General features: G+C 40.9%; 1 protein-coding gene across 1 annotated transcript; it reads left to right on the top strand.

The window, feature by feature from the left end:
• Positions 1–10,297: 10,297 nt before the first annotated feature.
• LOC134608472 (fatty acid-binding protein, adipocyte-like) lies at positions 10,298–21,229 on the top strand. Its single transcript, XM_063451299.1, has 4 exons — positions 10,298–10,452; positions 13,910–14,082; positions 18,670–18,771; positions 21,068–21,229. The coding sequence occupies exons 1-4, from the start codon at positions 10,374–10,376 to the stop codon at positions 21,113–21,115; spliced, it is 402 nt and encodes a 133-aa protein (XP_063307369.1). The 5' UTR covers positions 10,298–10,373; the 3' UTR covers positions 21,116–21,229.
• Positions 21,230–22,527: the final 1,298 nt, after the last annotated feature.

Here is a 22,527-nt window from a genome sequence, read left to right as displayed (position 1 = left end):
GTGAGAGAGGAGGATCAGTATTAGGAGGAGGAAAGACAAGGAGTTCAGTTTTAGAGAGGTTAAGTTTGAGAAAGCGTGACGACATCCAGTCAGAGATGGAAGAGAGGCAAGCAGTGACACGTTGCAGGACGGCCGGGGAGAGGTCCGGTGAGGAGAGGTATATCTGAGTGTCATCAGCGTACAGGTGGTAGTTGAATCCAAAAGAGGCAATAAGTTTTCCAAGAGAGGCAGTATAAAGAGAAAATAGAAGGGGACCAAGGACAGAGCCTTGGGGAACTCCAACCGAGACAGGGAGAGGGGAGGAGGTATCCTTGGAAAAGGAGACACTAAATGAGCGTTGGGAGAGATAGGAGGAAAACCAAGAGAGGACAGAGTCACAGAGACCGAGTGATTGAAGAGTTTGAAGGAGGAGAGAATGATCAACTGTGTCAAAGGCAGCAGAGAGGTCAAGGAGAATTAATATGGAGTAGTGACCTTTGGATTTAGCGGAGATTAGGTCATTAGTCACTTTGATAAGAGCGGTCTCAGTAGAGTGGAGAGGGCGGAAGCCAGACTGAAGAGGGTCAAGGAGAGAGTTGGAATTAAGGAAGTGAGACACACGGGTAAAGACAAGTCTTTCCAAAAGCTTTGATGAGTAAGGGAGCAGGGATATGGGACGATAGTTCGAGGGGGAGGACGGGTCAAGAGATGTTTTTTTCAGGATAGGTATTACAGTGGCATGTTTAAGGTCAGCAGGAACAGTGCCAGAAGAGAGAGAGCAGTTAAAGATGTGTGTTAGGATAGGCACAAGACAAGGGGAGAGAGATCTGATGAGGTGAGATGGGACAGGATCAAGTGGGCAAGTGGTGGGGCGAGAGGAATGGAGAAGTGCAGCCACCTCTTGTTCAGTAGCTGGGGAGAAAGTCTGAAGGGTAGGGAAAGCATGATTTATGTGTGGTTGAGAATGCCTGGGATGTCTCCGATAAGGGGTGCCCCATCATAGCAAGCACCACTGGAATGGCTAAGACACTAGCCCTCTACGGTCTAAGGACAAAGCCCCGCCAAATGCAATACGCCAACCCCTGCACCTGCCTAACGCTACGGTTAGACCCCTCCTCGGCAACATTATCTGTCCATCCTGGAACAAAGGCACGCAGAGGCATCGAGGTCTGACGACGACTGGGGTTCGGAATCCACATATGGCTCCACATTCGTGTACACATTTTTCTGGGTGAGCCCCAGGTAGCTGGGTGATGGTGCTTTGCAAACTACTGACTAAGAAAATGCAGAAGCGATCCTGGATTCTACTGGTCAGTGGCTGTGTAACCTACAACATCTGTCATCCACATTTGAGAGACTGGTACCCTCTCGAACACTTGGCCAACTTTATGCACTTGTGGCTTTGCAAGTCTTTAGATAAAAATGTCCGTAACTGTATGTGGTTGGACTGCCCATGCCCTTCCCTCCCAGACAGAGTGGTAGAGACAAGGGTAAAATACCAGACAATGCCAGCACCATCCGGGAATGGGTTTACGATATTCCTAAATGGGCTCAGAGATGCAGCACTCCTCCGTATTGACCGATAGTTGGCGGGGACTGCCCATGCCCTTCCCTCCCAGACAGAGTGGCACAGATGCCTGTGTTTGATCAGCAGATGATGACTTTCATGGCTCTGGTTGGCTGCGACCTCGGAAGGGAGTTGGGAGAGGTTTCAGAGGCACCCAAGACAAATTGCTGGACTCTATTGACCCCCTCTCAAGGGTAAAATACCAGACGATGCCAGCACCATCCGGGAATGGGCTCACGATATTCCTGAATGGGCTCAGAGATAGAGCACTCCTCCGTATTGACCGATAGTTGGCGGATCTGGGCGCCAAAACATTGGGATTCAGGCACAAGGCACTCTCTTTCCTGAGGGAGCTTATTACACATGTTTATGTTCCCGCTTCCCTCATCAAGACCCAAACCTCCATGAGGAAGGTGTTAAGTGATGACATCCCTAGTGGGTGTTCTACAGGACTGGTAGACAATGGGGCCATGCCACCAACCACTTTGGGCCATCTGACCTCTGTAACTCGCTATTGCAAACTCTTACCCGAAGTGAGTGAGAGACAACCTTCTGGTGCTCCAGATGATTGGACAGAGGACACTCAATGCGCAGATGCACTAGATCCCATTTTCCCCAGGTGAGCGTCGCTAGGGTAGCATCAACTGTACTTTCTATAATGCCTGCATGAGATACCATCACATCTAGCTGGAAGGCATTCAAACTTAATAAGGAACCTTCTTCACGTAGATGACTGTCTTGCGAAACTGCATATGAAGACACGTCTTGACGGTCCTTTTCCACCCCTCATGCCGACGTTATCTATGTTTCCTGTACCGCGATGAGTCACCTGCCTCCTTAGCTCGGATCCTTGTAGCTTCATGGAACTACTGAAACCAGTTATCAATTACGTATGGTAAATGTGTTGCATTATTTGCCTGGACGATATCCTTCTGTTCGGATCAGAGAATCCAAGACTGTGTCAACATTCGCCATTCTCCATGGTCCGGCTGGAATCATTGTGTTTTTGTAGTGCATGGTCCACTTCTTAGGATTCGTAATCGACTCCGTGTCTTGCACCCTGAAGCTTTCCCCTTCAAAGGTCTCCTCTATCCTCAAAGAAATTTGCACGGTCCTCCACTGTAACACCGTGACCCTCCACACACTTGCACGGATTGTGGTCTACTGCCCTCCCCCATCCTGGCTATCTTCCCAGACCCACTATGTTACTGAGACATGCAGCACTTTCTGGTAAAGTTTCCTCAGGCGAACCCCACCTGCGTCCAACCGGACTTCGTTATGGAGTCGGTTACCAGCTTGTGGGGCTGCGGTGACAACCTGCGAGAGCGCACCCACGGAAAGTGTGTGCACAACTCAGGAATTCTCCCTTCACATTGAATACCTGGAATTCTTAGGGGGGTTCTTCACTATCCACAGATGTGTAAAGGAGTTCTCCATTTGTTGCATCCTACTCTGGATGGACAGAACGTCGGCAGTCAGGCATCAATCGCCTGGACAGAACCAGATCCCGTCCCCTATCAGACATCATGAAAGGCATCTTCGATTTCTGACTTCCTTGCAGAATCTCCCCGAGGTTGGGCTATTTCCTGGGGGAGAAACATCTCAACACAGATTTGTTCTCCAGCCTTCAGAGGGACAGTTAGAATTCAGTCTTCTTCCATTGGCTGCTGGATCTGGACAACGGTGATCGCATTTATGCCAGCTGGGCCTCCCTGGGGGGGGCGTAAGCTTTTCCCTCCTTCGCAATGATTGCGAGGATTTTCCATCACCTTTTCTGTTCAGTGTGTTGGCCATTCCACTGTGATGAAGTCAACCTTGTTTCCTGGACCTTCGGGGACTGGCAGGTGAGAATCTCCTCCTCCTACATTCATACCCAATTCTTCTTATAGACCTGAAGGGAAACCCACATCTTCTATTGCCGGAGGCCATGGCTGACCCTAGTGGCCTGGACTCTTTCTGGGGTTCTTGGCAGATCCGCAGACTATCACAGGCTGCTAGGGACCTCTTAGGAGACCCTTGGGCCCCAGGGATACGATGATGCTACCTCTCCATCTGGGCATTCCCAGTCTGGTTGGTGTTTGGAACGGAACATCGATCCATTATGTGGTGAGTTCGGACAATTCAACGGCCCGTGTCCCGTCTGGGGACTCCCGATGGGCAAGGATCCTCTTGTGTACCATCTATCCAGTTACATCCACCTCCGGCTTATGGGATGTGGAGATCGTTCTCCATTTTTCTACGGGACTGGGCATCTAGTGACGGACTTTTATGCTTGGTCTGTTGTCTTTCCATCCATGTACCGGATGTTTGGGCATTCGACGTGGATGTTTTTTTCCTTATTTCCCAACGGTCTATGTCTCTCGTCACACTAAACGGATTCTTCATAAGTTTTCTATTTCTTTCTCATGGTTAAAATTGCAAAATATGAAGCCTCCTGTCATGTTGTAAAATTGAACATTATGCTAGCTTTAGTGTACTAATAATCTTAATTTTAGTAATGACAGGAGGCGAGTATTTTCCCACCCTGCTTTGCTATCCCACCCTTTCTGTTCACTTTCCTTATATGTCTCACTGGTTTAAGATAGGTTGGGCTCTTAATGTTTTGTGTTTACATTGATGATTTTATTTCAATTGGCTTGGAATTGTCATTGGAGTTTTATATGATTGTTGTTCAGTTATCAGATTGTAGTTTTCAAATTACTACTATGAATTGATGTTAACTGTGTGTTACTGGGATTCACACATTTATGACTATGTGTCTAAACCTGTCACAAATTCTCTTTTCAGTTTGATTCGTCCCTGAAGACGTTTTGGTTGTTCGTGTGGAAACCTCTGGAAGTTTTCTCCTTCGTATTTTGAATTTAGGAGTTATTGTTATTGCTTGTTATATGTTTGCTTCTGCTTGATGTCGCAGTCTGAAAGAGGAAGTGCTAAGGTCACTATACCTCATGTACATCCTACTCTCTTGTGATTGGTTCTTTTTTTTCTATGTGAATTTTATTTACGATAAAGAACAGGAGTATGAGCTATTGAATAAATGCAAAATTTACCCAATTAAGAAAAATGTATGTTAGAATCAGTGGAATTTTAAAACTTAACCAAAGAGGGGCCAAGGGATGATTTTTCCCCCTAGCATGAAGAGAGCTGCAATAATCCTTAGACCGATAATCCTAAAATGTGAGGAAATAGTGATTATAGCTATTCCCCCAAGCATCAGACAAGGCTCTGTGTTGAGGGTAAAACAGGAACTCGATTTTGTTCGGTAATTGCTACTTGGAGAATAGACATGTGTAATTTGTTTCGGTCCGAATGTGAATTTGGACGAATTTCAGGCAGATTTTTCAGAATGACCGATTTACCAAAGTCCCGAATTTCAGAAGTGCCGAACCGAATGGCCGAGGTGCCGAATTTCAGAAGTGCTGAAGTGCTTCGGATTTCTAAAAAGTGGCAAAAAAAGAGGGGAAAAAAAGAGGGAGATGATTTTATTTCAATTGGCTTGGAATTGTCATTGGAGTTTTATATGATTGTTGTTCAGTTATCAGATTGTAGTTTTCAAATTACTACTATGAATTGATGTTAACTGTGTGTTACTGGGATTCACACATTTATGACTATGTGTCTAAACCTGTCACAAATTCTCTTTTCAGTTTGATTCGTCCCTGAAGACGTTTTGGTTGTTCGTGTGGAAACCTCTGGAAGTTTGCTCCTTCGTATTTTGAATTTAGGAGTTATTGTTATTGCTTGTTATATGTTTGCTTCTGCTTGATGTCGCAGTCTGAAAGAGGAAGTGCTAAGGTCACTATACCTCATGTACATCCTACTCTCTTGTGATTGGTTCTTTTTTTTCTATGTGAATTTTATTTACGATAAAGAACAGGAGTATGAGCTATTGAATAAATGCAAAATTTACCCAATTAAGAAAAATGTATGTTAGAATCAGTGGAATTTTAAAACTTAACCAAAGAGGGGCCAAGGGATGTTTTTTCCCCCTAGCATGAAGAGAGCTGCAATAAACCTTAGACCGATAATCCTAAAATGTGAGGAAATAGTGATTATAGCTATTCCCCCAAGCATCAGACAAGGCTCTGTGTTGAGGGTAAAACAGGAACTCGATTTTGTTCGGTAGTTGCTACTTGGAGAATAGACATGTGTAATTTGTTTCGGTCCGAATGTGAATTTGGACGAATTTCAGGCAGATTTTTCAGAATGACCGATTTACCAAAGTCCCGAATTTCAGAAGTGCTGAACCGAATGGCCGAGGTGCCGAATTTCAGAAGTGCTGAAGTGCTTCGGATTTCTAAAAAGTGGCAAAAAAAGAGGGAGATAAAATTATGTGAATGATGACAGGGTTAGGGTAGGGTTAAGGTTAAGGTAGGGTAGGGTTAAGGTTAAGGTTAAGGTTAAGGTAGGGTTAAGGTTAGGGTAGGGTTAAGGTTAAGGTAGGGTAGGGTTAAGGTTAAGGTAGGGTAGGGTTAAGGTTACGGTAGGGTAGGGTTAAGGTAAGGTAGGGTTAAGGTAGGGTAGGGTTAAGGTAGGGTAGGGTAGGGTTAAGGTAGGGTAGGGTTAGGGTTAGGGTAGGGTTAAGTTAGGGTTATGGTAGGGTTAGGGTAGGGTTAAGTTAGGGTTGGGTTAGTGTAGAGGTAGGGTTAGGTAAGGGTAGGGTTTCTGACTGTGTCTAAACCTTTCACAAATTAAAAGGTTTTTCCTTTTGTAAAACATTTTTTGATCACATCGATAGGGCTAGGTTAGGGCTGAGTTAGGGTAGGGTTGGCTTAGGTTTAGTGTAGGGATAGGGTTGGGTTAGGGTAGGGGTTGGGTTAGGGTTAAGGTAGAGTTGGGTTAGGGTCGGGTTGGGTTAGGTTAAGGTTAAGGTAGGGTTAGGGTGGGTTAAGGTTAGGGAGCCCTAAAGATTTTTCGAATTGCCGAAGTAGTATTGGGGTAAGAATTATCCCATTGGTCCATTCAAATTTCATACAGGACAATGAAAAGCATTGTTGATATAAATGGGTTAGTGTGTTGAAGTTGGCTAGAATTAACCCTTTCATGGTGAAGTGTGTTTTATCTTTGTGAGTATATTTATCATGTCCACAACACTTTGTAATTTAAGGATCATGAAATGTTTATCACGCCTAATTATTCTAGAAATATTTTGTTAGCAATTAATTTTGCCGAGTGTTACTCAAAGTATTGTTACTGATATGAAACAGTTGATCAAACTGTATATTATGTTCATTGGATTATATATATATATATATATATATATATATATATATAATTATTGATTCGTTGTTCGTTAGTAAATACTTTCTAGAAATTATGAGAACTCAAACTTTTTGAAGGATTCTGTGAATAATTTTGTTTTGATTTAATAGCAGTTAATATTTAGAATAGATTCAATTCAGGTGATTGTTGACTACCCGAGTAGATTCAAATATGAAAGTCGTTTAAATCTGATAATGTAAATCTAATCTACAGGATTGAAACAAACTCACATACTCTATAACCCCTATATACACACTACACCCCCTGCACTTACACTCACCCACTACACAAACTCTATACCCCTATAAACACTATATCCTCCATAAATAGTCCTATAGACATACACTATATCACAATACATATATTATGCCTCCTGTGGACACACTATACTCCTATATACACTAAACCACCAGTGCACACTCGTACCTATACTCACACACACACAGTGGCGGAACTCCCGGGGTGCCCGCTGGCATTGTGGTGCGGCCCTGACCATGCAGGGCAACCTCTGGGGCTGCAATGAAGGGACCCAAGAGCATGGGCCACCCGATGGCAATGGATTTCCTGGGGTAAAAACTTTCAGACTGAAAGTCTCGGGTTTAAAAAGAGGTGATCAGTACCACCTTCCAAAGGCTTCCACCTATCATGTCGCAGACATTCAGTCGACATCATCCCTGCTATGGACGTGTTTGCTACCCTCCATTAATTATTCCATAAGTAGTCGGGGACAGTGAATGTCAAACCCAGACCAGGAGCTCCGTTCCAAAATTGGATCAAAATGTTGCTAAACCGAGTGATATTTATATTTGGTAGATGTTGCTAATCGATATCATTATTATCTGCCACACCACCGTTCCTTACATTCTGTAGTATGAAACAAGCTAACTAATGATCTTAGATGGTAATAAATTACCTTAAGGTGCACCAATGAATATATTTATATATATATATATATATATATATATATATGCCTCTGGCTAACTCTGTCGGATATAAGGTATAGATTTTTCTGACCTTTCTAGCAATGTTGACTATCCTTGACGGATGTTAACTTTTTTATTTATATATACGGTACTCTTACCTGATTGTTTGCAAGTTGTTCCTTTTCCTTGTTTCCCTTTCACTATTAAACCGGTCTAACTAGTGTCTCCCAGCCTCCAGTCTATCTATCTATCTATCTATTTATTTCTTTATACTGTGACCTGAATACCCCCTATTTTTAATTCAAGTAAGTCAACAGTTTAGTTCTCTCCCTACCAATATTGCTTGTAATCAAGTCTAACCTCACCCTACCTCGGGAGAGGCCCATCAGTTCAGGTTTCAATCAGCCGTTAAAACAAAGGGTTTTCTTTGAGGTGACTTGTTATACAAGTAGGAAGCATTGACAGATATTACTCTATCCACTTGACTTAAAGGAACACTATAGTCACCTAAACCAGTGTTTCCCAACCCAGTCCTCAAGGCACACCTACCAGTCCAGGATTTAAGGATTACCCAGTTTTGTCTAAGGTGTTTTTTCTTTTTTTTCTAAAAACACCTTAGATAAAACTGGGTAATCCTTTCATCCTGGACTGGTAGGCGTGCCTTGAGGACTGGGTTGGGAAACACTGACCTAAACAACTTTAGCTTAACGAAGCATTTTTAGTGTATATATCATGCTTCTCGGGTTTTATTGCTCAATTCACTGCCATTTAGGAGTTAAATCACTTTGTTTCTGTTTATGCAGCCATTGCTACACCTCCCCTGACTCTGATTGACACAGCCTGCATGCAAAAAAACTGGTTTCACTTTCAATCAGATGTAATTTACCTTAACCCCTTAAGGACCAAACTTCTGGAATAAAAGGGAATCAGGACATGTCAGACAAGTCATGTGTCCTTAAGGGGTTAAATAATTGTATCTCTTCCTCTGTAAATTGAACTTTTATCACATACAGGAGGCTCTTGCTGGGTCTAGCAAGCTATTAACATAGGAGGGGATAAAAAAAATCTAAATCAAACAGAACTTGCAATAAAGGAAGGCTAAACTTTAGATGACTCTTTACAGGGAGTGTATGGGAAGGCTGTGCAAGTCACATGCAGGGAGGTGTGACTAGGGTTCATAAACAAAGTGATTTAACTACTAAATGTCAGAGGATTGAGCAGTGAGACTGCAGGGACATGATCTATACACCAAAACTGCTTCATTACGTTAAAGTTGTTTTGGTAACTATAGTGTCCCTTTAACCCCTTAAGGACACATGACATGTGTGACATGTCATAATTCCCTTTTATTCCAGAAGTTTGGTCCTTAAGGGGTTGAATAATTAAATGTAGTTAGCTAATAGATATAACTGTCGTTTGGATGTTCATTTTAGGCAAAATTTATAAATCCTGGTAGTTCACTGATTAGACATTTGAGTGGTTAATATGTTGCTAAAAAGTATCAATTTCCTCCCATATTGTTTACTGTTGAATTCACATCGATCAGCTGGTCTAATACTTTTTACCTGGCTAGGGATTACTCTATAGAGGTTTTCCCTAATGCTATCATTTTGTAATGTATAAGGGTTCATGCCCTGAGTGGATTGAGTACCACTCGTACTGACCAACCCTTGTTCGGAATACTTTCTTTCTGCATAAGGGTAATTAGTTAATTTTTTGCGTCACACTTGCATACTCATTTGGTAATGGGGGGGGGGGGGGGGGGGGGGTAGAATGCTTGTCATTGGTGATGATGTTGAATGTAAGGACTGTGCCAGGGGACTCCAGACACTATAACTACTCTAATGAAGTGAAGCAGTTACAGTGCTTAGCGCGTCCCTATGCGGCAAAAAACGTGACAGGTCAATCTTATGGCTGAATGGACTCTTCTATTGACACTCTTTTTCTGTATCTGACAAATTAGCCATTGGCATCTTATGTTAAAATGATAACTATGTATTATTGGCATTTTCATTCTGACATGTATGAGTTAAATTAAAAATTTAATTGTAGTGAATGAAAAAAACATTTTCAAAAGTTAGGTCAAAATAGCTAAACCAGAAATATTCTGTAATGTACATATATTCCTCTTAGCAGATTTAGTTTCAATATAAAACATTCAATGTTAAAATGTATCTATTAATTTTATCTTTAGTCGGAAGCTTTGAACAAGTTGACTAAACGAATAACAAATCTTCAAATAGATCATATACGTGGTAGCAAAAAAAATAAAACATATAAAAAAAAAACTGGATTTTTGACAGTGATTGCTAGGAGGGCTAATTAATAAACTTTGTTTGCTTTGTCACAACATGCAGAGTAGGTGTGTAGTAAAAACAAGTTATATTAGTATAAACGTACTAGGAACAAGTCATTTCTTGTTTAAAAAGCCAAAGAGCTATTTTTTTCTGACTTATGACTTTCTTTCAAGTGCTGAATCAGCTCTAGAGTAGGCAGGGAGATTTCCGATAGTGAGCTTAGTATGTTATGACATCACTTCAGCTCTGCCTCTTCTTCCTTTAAAAATCAGCCCCTTAAGTTGCACACAGTTATTCTCGAGTTTATTTGCTTCAAGATATAACCTCTCCTGAAACACAACAGCCATGGCCGAGGCATTGCTAGGAAAATGGAAATTAGAAGATGCTAACAAGGAAATGTTTAATGCATACATGGAGGGCTTAGGTAATATCTGCATGCATTTTGAAATTGACTTTTTTATCTGACATTAATTTGCTGAAAGTCACTACAAGTTCACTGAATCACACAGTGGTGTATTTATTTACTAAGCTGTGAAGAATAGGCAAGGATCTAGAAATATTGGTCCAGAAACAGTCGAGCTGCAATGAGCTTAGACTTTTTTACATTTTTCTCTAAAATAAGCAAATCTATTTTCCACAATACCTAGTTCAGTAAACGCACCTCTACATTTTCTTGGTAGTTTTGCATTTCAGTGTAATTAATTATTTTTATTTAACCCCTTAAGGACCAAACTTCTGGAATAAAAGGGAATCATGACATGTCACACATGTCATGTGTCCTTAAGGGGTTAATGAAGTAATGTAGCTTAGCTAGTTATCGTATTCTCGTAACCCTATAATAAACTAAGAGAAACAAAAAAAATTACATTTTTATTTTCCCTTATCTTCCAATTACTGAACAATCATTTCATTTGGAGTTATTTTGCTTATTTGAGTATTATTTTACCCTTCAGCCATACTCGTGCAATTTAAGTATGTTAAATCATCACTGCTTAAGGTGAGGTTTGGAATAAGCAGTATGTTAAAAATGTTGAATTTTTTTTTTAAAAAAAAGATGAGATGCAATTAAAAAAAAATGTAATTAGCTATTTTAAACTGTTCTGACTATATTCAATGGTAAGAACCTAGATTTCTGAAAATAATACTTGAAGTCTGTTCTATGTTGTTTAAAAGGATGATGTGACTTTTACAAAAGGTCATCATTCATTAGGACGAATAATGTACTTTCTAAACTATAATCTAGCCGATTAACGTTTCTGCTTTTTGTTATCTTTTTAAAAACAAAAAACTAAAGAAACTCTAGGTAAAGGAAGTCTTTTGCAATGTGTCTCTAATTTCCCAATTTCTGCAGTGAAATATTCCAGAATACTAGAATATATGTTGTGCTTCTGGTGACCACAGATCTCTTTAGATGTCAAGATTACTAACTACAGTGTGAATTGTCAGTAATTTAAAGTAAATTTTGCATTTTTACTGTTTGACAGCTTTGGCTCAAAATTGTAAATTTTCTTTTGAAATTCACTTAAAATGTGTGAATAACTTGTTTTATATAGCTTGAATATTCTTACATTTATAATGTTGCATTGCTAACATATTTTGAACCTGCAGCACGAATGCTTTGACCTATTTTGCAAGTTTCTTGGAGGTATGTCCATAGCTAGATCTCCCAATGGACAGTGTAGGCGACTGCCTACACGTACCGCTCTCTTAGGAATAGGTACCTAAGGGGCTGCTTGGGTAATTCTTTTTTTTTTTTTTTAAATGTAATTTTAGGGGAAAGAGGATGATATACTCCCTGGCACTTCGGTGCTTCTGGTCCCAGTGTGAAGCAAACTGACATATGCTGGTCCTTACTTAAATGTCTACAGACACAGATTAGATTGATATAAATGTGCCCCAAATTCCTAACACTATAGTGTCTCTCTACCCGTGTGCCCCTTCCCCCTGAGTAAAAACCCTTTCAGTCACTTACCTGATTCTGGCTGATGTCCCTGGGTGCTGGACCAGTCTCCTCTGTCGATGAGGTGACCAAATATGCCACAGGCACATTATGCATTCTCCATGGGAAAGCATTGTGGGACTGTCGCTGTATCCAGGGCATCTTCCCTGTCTTTATTTGTCCTTTATGTATTATCTGCTGTCTTTTATGTATTTGTTGTTATAGTCTATATGTCTGTGGTATCTTATTGTATCTCAATGTCTCTATCATAGCATCAAAGAGCTCGGAATCATGTATGGTGAGAGCCATATAGGTAAATTTCATTCAGAAACAAGGGCTTTAGTACGTTTCAGGTGTCACTGTGACCTTATAGACCTTATCGGATTTCCTTTTATTTATTTTTTTTGTATTCTTTTTAACCATTTGAAGTTTGTAAAATATAGGTCTTTATTCATCAGTCTTTTTTGTTGTCTGCATTGTTAAAGTGGAAATTTATTATAGATTTGTGAAGTTTTTTTTTTTTTTTAAAGCTTTAATGTGTTTTTTTGTTTTTTGTTTTTTTAAGTGCACACTAATTGTAGTGGTTAGGGTACAGGAGTAGAGACTCCTTGTCATCCCCCTATTTTCGTCAAACTGATTTCAAGTTACTCTCCTGCCATCCAAAGCCTAGTCTTTCTGCGGCTGTTCACATGATGCAAGAGTTTAACTTTGCATTATCCATCTAAATCTGTCTATCTTTGGCAGTGATGGGCTCCAACTCAAAATTTCCATTCAAGGTTGGTCAGCTGTGAGTGGATAACGTGGAAGTGAATTTTTGTTCAGCAGAGAGGTCAGTTTTAAGATGTTCTTTTCTGATAAAACCATTTTCAAGCATTTTAAGAAATTGGGGAGGGCTAGCAACCAAAGACTCCTTGCACCATAACTATTAGAATATGGTAATGGACCTGAGTGTTTGTCCTCATATACCTTGTCAACATCCTCCAGAACATTTAAAACTAGTCCGATTGGGCAAGTGTGGGCAATTGCAGGATCTCTTCAACTGATTTTTAGGTCACTGTATCAACCTGGAAGGTTTTCCTATATTTTGCATATTAAGGGCAAAAGTTACATACTCCCCATACAAATGATAGAGGGCTCAGCTGGTCGACCCCTTTAGGGTCCCCGAAGGTGTAAACTTCTGCAAAGTATGTGCAGTTTCTGACTGACCACTTTCTTCCCTGGTACAGAAGGAAGAACTATGCTTTCTGTAATAAAATCATCTTCATGCATGACAATGCACCATCTCATGCTGCAAAGAATACCTCTGCATCAATGGCTGCTATGGGGATAAAAGGAGAGAAAGTCATGGTGTGGCCTCCATCCTCCCCTGACCTCAATCCTATCGAGAACCCTTGGAGCATCCTCAAGCAAAAGATCTGCGAGGGTGGGAGGCAGTTTACATCCAAACAGCAGCTCGGGGAGGCTATTCTGACATCTTGCAAACAAATTCAAGCAGAAACTGTCCAAAAACTCACAAGTTCAATGGATGCAAGACTTGGGAAGCTGCTATCAAATAAGGGGTCCTATGTTAAAATGTAACGTGACCTGTTAAAATGTTTAAAAAGTTGTTATAAGTTTGCTTGAAATAGCTTTTGATTTCAGTAAATATGCTGCAAACACAACAAATGACAATTTTCAGTTCTTTACAACCTATAAAGTGTTTTGAAACTTACTGTGCGTAATAATTTGGAACCGTGCATTGTCAGTTTTTTATGTTTAAAAAAAAACAAATACTGTTATCATTAGGAGGTTTGTTCAATAAAAATTGATTTGTACTCTTAATAGTTGATAACATGAGAATTATGCTGACTGTTATTTACATCAATTATTTAGGTAAATGAGAAAAATATAATTTGCATAATTTGGAACAGGGTGTATATATACATGTTTATATATCTTGCAGGAGTCGGCTTCGTGACAAGGAAAGCAGCTTGTGCAGTGTCAGCTGATGTCACCATCAGTTTGGAAGGAGACATTTGGACAATTAAGACATCGAGCACCTTCAAAAACTATGAGATCAATTTTAAAATTGGAGTACCGTTTGATGAAGAAACTGCAGATGATAGAAAAGTTAAGGTAAGGGATCAAGATAATGGGCAACATCAAGATGGGCATTTTTTACCCTGTTGTCCTAGAATTTCATTGTGCTATAGGATATTCTACATCAGCAGAATTTTGTGCTTTGACTGTGAAAGATTTTTATTTATTCATTTATTTATTTTTAAACAAGTAAGCACACATAGACTGATAGCATTTGTTTGATGAGACCCTGCAAGGAAAGCATTATTTAGTTCATGGTTGGGGAGACACTACAGCACAACAGGAATATTAGGGTTTATGTTTGGCTTAAAAAATGAAGTTGTATGACAATGAGGCCCTATTTCTTATATTACTTTAAGAGGTTAAACCGTTTAGAAGCAGTTCAACCCTAAGGTCCATGTAGTGCATGTCCTCAAGGTTCCCTATTCCTCCTACCCCATTCACAACTTCAATGGCTAGCAGCCAGCAAGCAAATTGTTAAAAACCCTTGGGCATGCGTTAATTATGCAAGAGTTAATTATGTGGCAGCTGACCAACACATGCTACCCAGCTGCCACATTAAGTAAAAAAAAAAAAAAAAAGATATTGATAAAAAATATCCCATGGGATCATTAAGACCCCTATATTACTATCTGGCAGGTGGGGGGGCATATGCACTAAAAATTAAAACTAACATTGTTACATTTAAAGGAGGGAACCTAATTACCCCTCCCATTTCCCCAACCCATGTCAGCGGATGGGGGCCCAAATATTTAAAATAATCGAGGGGACCTGTTGTCCCCTTCCCAAGTGATGGATGGGGCCCATAATATTTATAATGGGGGGACGGACCCTAGTCTCCCCTCCCCTGGCCACGCAGGGCAGTGGGCGGGGGCCCTAATACCTATAGGGGGGGGACCTATTGTCCTCTCACCTGGACCCCACACATGCCGGTGGTTGCGGGCCCTAATATTTATAATAGGATCAAAGGGGGGACTAGTGCCCCTTCCCTGATCTCCCATTCCGGAGGGTGGTGGTCCCAATATTATCATTAATGATCGGGTCCTAATATTAACTATTCATAGTTTACGTGCCAGTTAGAGAGAGATCAATTACAATCTCTAAGGGTAACCAACGTTAGCACAACACCTGTACACGTAACATCCTTAATATATAACTAAGAAACAATGTATCACTTGGTCTCTGGACAATGGTTACTTAGAGACACCTAACATACAAACTGAGAGTAAAGGTGGCGGTTTAGGTTTTCTGCTTTCACCCCACTGCTCCTTTAAAACTCTGCCCACCCCCCTTTCCTCTCTTTTCCATCATTTGAAATTCATTCAATTCGCCTTTTCAAACCCTTCTCTGCTTACATTGCCATTATGTATTGTCCCCCTGGCTCCCCCCTCCTATTCCTTGATCAGTTTTCTGCCTGGCAACCCTACTTACTCGCTTCTAATATTCCATCCCTAATTCTTGGGGACTTCAATATTCCCATTAACCCATCTTTGACCTCAGCAGCCTCTAAACTACTTTCAATTACTTCCTCCCTCAGGTTATCGCAGTGGGCTAATTCTCCTACCCATGTAGCTGGCAATACCCTCAACCTAATTTTCTCTAATGCATGCACAGTATCTAATATCTGCAACACTCCTTTTTCTCTCTCTGATCACCACCTCTTATTGTTTGCTCTCCAGCAGCTATCAGCTGATATTGATTCACAACTGCTATCCATCCCTTCCCTCTCCTGTCCCTCAGTGGCCATCTCCACATATAACAATACCCTCACCTCTGCCTTGAATGCTGCAGCCCCGCTCCAAACATGCACCTCGTGGAGGACACGCCCCCAACCGTGGCATACTAAATCAACATGCTATCTGCAAAGTTGCTCCCATTGTGCTGAACGTTCCTGGAGGAAGTCTCGCACACAGTCAGACTTTCTCCATTATAGATTCATATTGTGTTCATACAGCACAGCCCTTGCCCTCGCCAAACAGTCATACTTTTCCTCTCTCATTAGTTCATGTTACCGCAATCCCAGGCATCTCTTTGACACCTTTAACTCTCTTCTTCAACCTGCTTTCACCACCCCCCAAACTAACCTTACAGCCGATAGCTTTGCATGCTACTTTACCGACAAAATGGAACAGCTAAGGAAAGAATTCTCCCCACCTTGCCGTTTTCTTTCTCAACTACACATAGATCATGCCTTTTCTACCCTTCAGACTTTCTCCCCGGCTACTGAACAAGAGGTGGCTGCGCTTCTCCTTTCCTCTCACCCCACCACTTGCTCGCTCGATTTTGTCTCATGTCACCTCATCAGATCTCTCTCCCCTTGTCTTGTGCCTTCCTTAACACACATCTTCAACTGCTCTCTCTCTTCTGGTATTGTCCATGCAGATCGTAAACATGCCACTGTAGTACCTATCCTGTAAAAAACAACTCTAGACCCGTCCTCTCGCTATAACTGTCGTCCCATATCGCTGCTCCCTTTTTCCTTGAAGCTTCTGGAAAGACTTGTCTTTTGCCTGTGTGTCTCACTTTCTCAATTCCAACTTTCTCCTTGACCCTCTTCAGTCTGACTTCCGCCCTCTCCATTCTATTGAGACTGCTCTTATCAAAGTTACTAACGACCTAATTGCAGTTAAATCCAAAGGCCACTACTCCATACTAATTCTTCTTGACCTCTCTGCTACCTTTGACACAGTTGATCATGCTCTCCTTCTTCAAACTCTTCAATCGCTCGGTCTCTGTGACTCTGTCCTCTCGTGGTTTTCCTCGTATCTCTCCCAATGCTCAGTCAGTGTCTCCTTTTCTAATGATACCTCCTCCCCTTCTCCTGTCTTGGTTGGAGTCCCCAAAGGCTCTGTCCTTGGCCCCCTTCTATTTTCTCTTTACACTGCCTCTCTTGGCAAACTTATTGCCTCTTTTGGATTCCACTACCACCTGAATGCTGATGACACCCAGATATATCTCTTCTCCCCAGACCTTTCCCCTGCCATCCTGCAATGTTTCACTGCTTGCCTTTCTTCCATCTCTGACTGGATGTCCTTCCGCTTTCTAAAACTCAATCTCTCTAAAACTGAGCTCCTTGTTTTTGCTCCTCCTAATACTGATCCTCCTCTCTCGCTCTACCTTCAAGTCAGTGGTATCCACATAAGTACATCCTTGCAAGTGCGCTGTCTTGGCGTCATACTTGACTCTGGCCTCACCTTTGAGCCTCACATCCAGTATGTTGCCAAATCCTGTAGATTCCAACATAAAAACATAGCCCGCATCCACCCCTTTCTTACAAAAGATGCTACCAAGGAGCTTGTCCATGCTCTTATAATTTCCCGCATGTATTAGTGTAACCCTCTCCTGATTGGTCTTCACAAAAGCCGTATTGCCCCACTACAGTCTGTAATGAATGCCACCGCCAGACTGATTTTCCTCTCTAGTCAGTACTCTCACACCTCACCCCTCTGTCAGTCCTTACATTGGCTTCCGGTATCCTATAGGAGTCAATTCAAAGTGCTAACCCATACATATTAAAGCACTGAATAGTTCTAGCCTCTCTTATATCTCTTCACAGATCCATAAGTATGCCCCTTCTCGGTCCCTACGCTCTGCCCGTGATCTTCTCCTGTCCGCTGCTCGCACCCGTGCAGCCAACTCACGCTTGCAGGACTTCTCGCGGGTGGCTCCCTTCCTTTGGAATAGCCTGCCTACCCCAATCAGACTCTCCCCTAGTCTTCAATCATTTAAGAAGTGCCTTAAAACCCATGTCTTTTGGAAAGCTTATGGCCTCCCAGAGTAACCTCTACCGTACATACCTGTCGCTTGCTCTCTCCTAAAGGGCAGCACTCTACTCTCTCCTCCAGCTCTGCTTGACTCCCACCTTATTTGATTGATATTTCTGTCCTAATGTGTTTTATAGACTGTAAGCTCGTTTGAGCAGGGTCCTCTTCAACCTATGGTTCCTGTTAGTTTTCTTGTAATTGTCCTATTTATAGTTAAATACCCCCTCTCATATTATTGTAAAGCGATACGGAATCTGTTGGCACTATATAAATGATGATGATAATAATAATAATAATAATAATAATAATATGTAATAGTTTTAATTTTAAGTACTCGAATATTGCCTGAACTCTGTGACTCCTATAAAAGCTATGCATTTCTCAAAGGGATATCCAGATTTTACACTTCTTTACATTGCTTTGCCTTGTATATATTATATGCATGTTGATGAACCTATAATTGCAGAATGTTGGAAAATGGGCTGCATTGCCTTGATTTTGCCAAAGCTTTTCCAATTGTACATGCAGAATATTACTTTTGTTGTCATCCATTTTGTCCATCTTTGTTTTTCTCCCAACGCATTTCATGTTGTAGGATGTATCCTGACATATATCTCACGTATTGCTCCTTTTCTATTGTTTATTACAAAATTATCAGGATTTTTAATGTACAAACTGCTGCCCCCATAAAAGGCTATAGTCAAACATTACCAGAAAAAAAATATTTGCTTATTGGTGGCGTTACTGACAAATGGCAGTCTTACTCCTATCAAACAAATACATATATAAATCATTATAATCATAATATTGTTGATCGAATTATATCACTAATCACTGCCTCTTTTTCATTTGACCTCAGACCACTGTGACACTAGAAAAAGGAGTACTGATCCAAGTACAAAATTGGGATGGCAAAACAACTACAATTAAACGGGAGGTGATAGATGGAAAATTAATAGTGGTATGTCTACTGACCAATCTGTGTTAAACAAATAAAAACGGTTTCTAATGCATAATGTCCAACATTCTAAAGTCTGAATTTAGGCTCAAGTAGAGAGTAAACGCATTTAGTGATATGGTCGTGCTGTGCTTTTTGGACTAGTCTTTGGTGTTTCCAGATGTGGGACACCAGAAAACCAACCCATAAGTTGGAACATGGTTCAACAAATTACACTGACCTACTGAGTTTGGAACAATCATAATGTTGAGAAGAGAGTTTGCTACATCACTTTTCCCATTTTCCGATCTCAATCTGTAACAAGTTCTTATGGAAGTATACAATACTGTATAATGCAGTGTTACATGCCTTTAAAGAGCAAGTGAGATATTAAAGGGACACTATAGTCACCAGAACAACTACAGCTTATTGAATTTGTTTTGGTGAGTAGAATCACTACCTTCAGGCTTTTTGCTGTAAACACTGTCTTTTCAGAGAAAATGCAGTGTTTACATTACAGCCTAGTGATAACTCCACTGGCCACTCCTCAGATAGCTGTTAGAGATCCTTCCTGGGTCACGACTGCCTAAAATGCTTCCAAACATTCAGTATCTCCTCCCTCTGCATACAGACACTGCACTTTCCTCATAGAGATTCATTGATTCAATTCATATCTATGAGGAGATGCTGATTGGCCAGGGCTGTGTTTTACTCATGCTGGCTCTGCCCATGATCTGCCTCCTTGTCAGTCTCAACCAATCCTATGGGGAAGCACTGTGATTGGATCAGGCTACCACATGTCAGCAGACTGCTTGTTTTTCTGAGTCTAACAGCATGCAGAGTTAAAGCTTCAGGTTTGAATACAGTAAGATTTTTACTATATTTATGGAGGCATGAGGGGCTCAGGGGGGCTAGATGGTGGTGTTAACACTATAGGGTCAGGAATACATGTTTGTGTTCCTGACCCTATAGTGATCCTTTAAGATCTACAGGAGCAGACGACAACACAATAAAAATGTTTTGTTTTTTTAAATAAAAATAGTATCATTCGATCTTATTTTTCTAATTTGTAATTTAACCTACAAAAGTCAATGTAGAGAATTAGATTTTTCTACACTAGTTATTTGCATGAATAATATTAATTTAATAATGTACATTTTTGTCTATGCTTGATGAGAGATGAACAAAAAAAAATGCAATTATTTATTTCACTATTTCCATTAAAAACAAAATAGAGAAAAATAAAATCTAATTAAAAGGAACACTCCAGTCCCTCAAAGCACTGCAGCATTTTTATATGTTTAGTAATACTTTCAGACAGCTAGGAGAGTTAGGAGAGTTTCCTGCCTCACTAACTTTGTTTGAACTGTAGTCCAAAGAGGAAGTGAATGCTTCTCCTGGAAAATCACGTTTTTCAATGCTTCTCTAAGAGAAGCATCTGATTGGATAAAAGTCATCAGTATTGATGCTTTAACAAGTTATGGATCAGGCGGCAGTGAGGAGACTCTTCTGGACCTGGATTAAAGGGTAGTTGAATTTCAGTGCTGGAATAGACGGGGTCCAGTAATCTAAAGCATTCAAGGATCAATAGTACATTATATCAAGCCCCACAAGAGGCGATGCTCAGAAATTAATTACAAGTCTGAACATTTGATAAAAAGAACAGAAGAATTAAATTGGCAAAAAAAAAAACATGGAGGACACAAGGCAGGACAATCTAACACATTTCGTGTACAAGTACTTCCTTTTGTATTAAACTCATTAGGTCGACCTGTCCATACTATCTGTGTTCATTGTTTTTGCCACTTATCTATTTCTCTTCTTTTTATTTTCAACAAAACAAATGTACACGATTAGGATTTCCAGATTCAGGTTTCATTTTGGCATCCCGTCTTGTGGACTCAGCCATATTGTGTTACTGCAACCCTTTCAACTCTTCGTAGATGCTTTAAATTTATTGGAAATGTAAAACTTGAAAATTATGTTTAAGGTTTATAAATGCAAATGTGGAAAAGAAATGCACTATAATGAAAAATAAAATGTAAAGCGAAAAAGTGAATCGTCTTTGAGTGCATGAAAACTTCTTTCATAATTTCCTAGTCCATTTATTGATTGACCAGTGATTTGTTGGTTTTAAAACTGAACTGCAAAACATAGACACAAATAACTGATTTGGGAAAATTATTTAATTTTACTATAGTGACAGTTTGGTTATTTTCTACAGATTTTTATTTATTTATTTATTTAATTGCTATTAAAGTAAACCACAGTGTAATTTTATTTATTTAACTGAAAACTTTTTTTTTTTTCCTTTTTGCAGACATGTATCATAGGGGATGTGGTATGTGTTCGGACATACAAGAGATGAATCCTGCATCCTTGGCATTGTCGCAAAAAAAATAAGCTCAGTTCAATGAGCATCAGATACATTGTCTGATCGGTTTCTGATATTCAAAGAAATATTAAAGCTTTTTTTGCCTTATTTGTTTTGTTTATGGTCTCTTTTTTAAAGTATTTGTATTGGCTATTCCCAATAACTGAATTCACACCAGTTAAATAAAAATAACGAATCAAACACAACTTCAAAAAAACTGAAACAAAATAGAATAATATGCTAGTTTTGCAGGAACCCCAACATATACTATCTCCATATAAACTGCTAAAACGATGGCAACACAGGACTGCTTGGGATGAAACTACCTGGTCTTGGAAGATGCCATCATGTCTATATCTGGAACACTGCAATTATCTGGAATTCCCATATTGTGTGTGTGTGTGTGTGTGTGTTTGTGAGGGTGCTGTTAGTGTGCTATGTGTGAGGGTGTTGTGTGTGAGGGTGCTGTGTGTGTGTGTGTGTTTGTGAGGGTGCTGGTAATGTACTGTGTGTGTGCTGTTTGTGTGCTGTATGTGTGTGGGTGCTTTGTGTGTGTGTGTGCTGTTTGTGTGCTGTATGTGTGTGGGTGCTTTGTGTGTGTGTGTGCTGTTTGTGTGCTGTATGTGTGAGGGTACTGTATGTGTGCTGTATGTTTGGAGGGATTATGGGGGTGGAGGCAGATTTGTAAATATCCCCCCTCCCTTCTTACCTTATGTAGGGAGGGGGGATCCTTGCTGCCATGTGCCATCCCTGGTGGTCCCGTGGAGAGCGAACTCTAGCCTGCGGGGTCAGTGATTGCGGCTGGGATCTCTGTGCTCTTCCTGCACAGGTCCCTTGCGTGCCCTGTAATCACACCGATGTGGGATAACGTCATATCTGTCATGGTACCTGCCACTCACACCTCCTTCTTCTCCAGCAATTTCGGCACTTTGGACGCCGGCCGCGATAGCCCCGCCCCCTTTTATGACGCGGCGCAACTCCGCCGACGTCATGACATCAATGACGTCATGACCCGCGGGAAATCTCAAACCAGGACGTTCTGGGGGCGTGGATATCAATTAAAGAGACAGGGTATAAAAGGTACTCACTTACTGTGAGTCATTGCCCTGTCGTGGTTTCAGCTTGCCTGTCCCTTCAGTGCATTTATATTCTCTGTGTTCTACGGTTTTGACTTGGCTTGTTTTTTGACTTTGCTTCCCTCTCTTATCCTTATACTCGGCCCGGCTTACGCTTACCTGTCTTCTCGTTCCCTCGACCTCGGCTTGTCCCTGACCATTCCTCGTTTGCTTGACGTTAGTCCGGCCACTCTAAGGTCCGGTATACGTCTTTATAGTTTTAGTACACTGCGTGTTGGATCCCTGTCTTGATCCTGACAATATCCTAGCTCCTGGCTCACTGTAGGGCGA

The sequence above is a fragment of the Pelobates fuscus genome, chromosome 4, assembly GCF_036172605.1.
Source record: "Pelobates fuscus isolate aPelFus1 chromosome 4, aPelFus1.pri, whole genome shotgun sequence".
Classification (NCBI taxonomy): Eukaryota; Metazoa; Chordata; class Amphibia; order Anura; family Pelobatidae; genus Pelobates; species Pelobates fuscus.
This window is presented reverse-complemented; position numbering and strand designations above follow the sequence as displayed.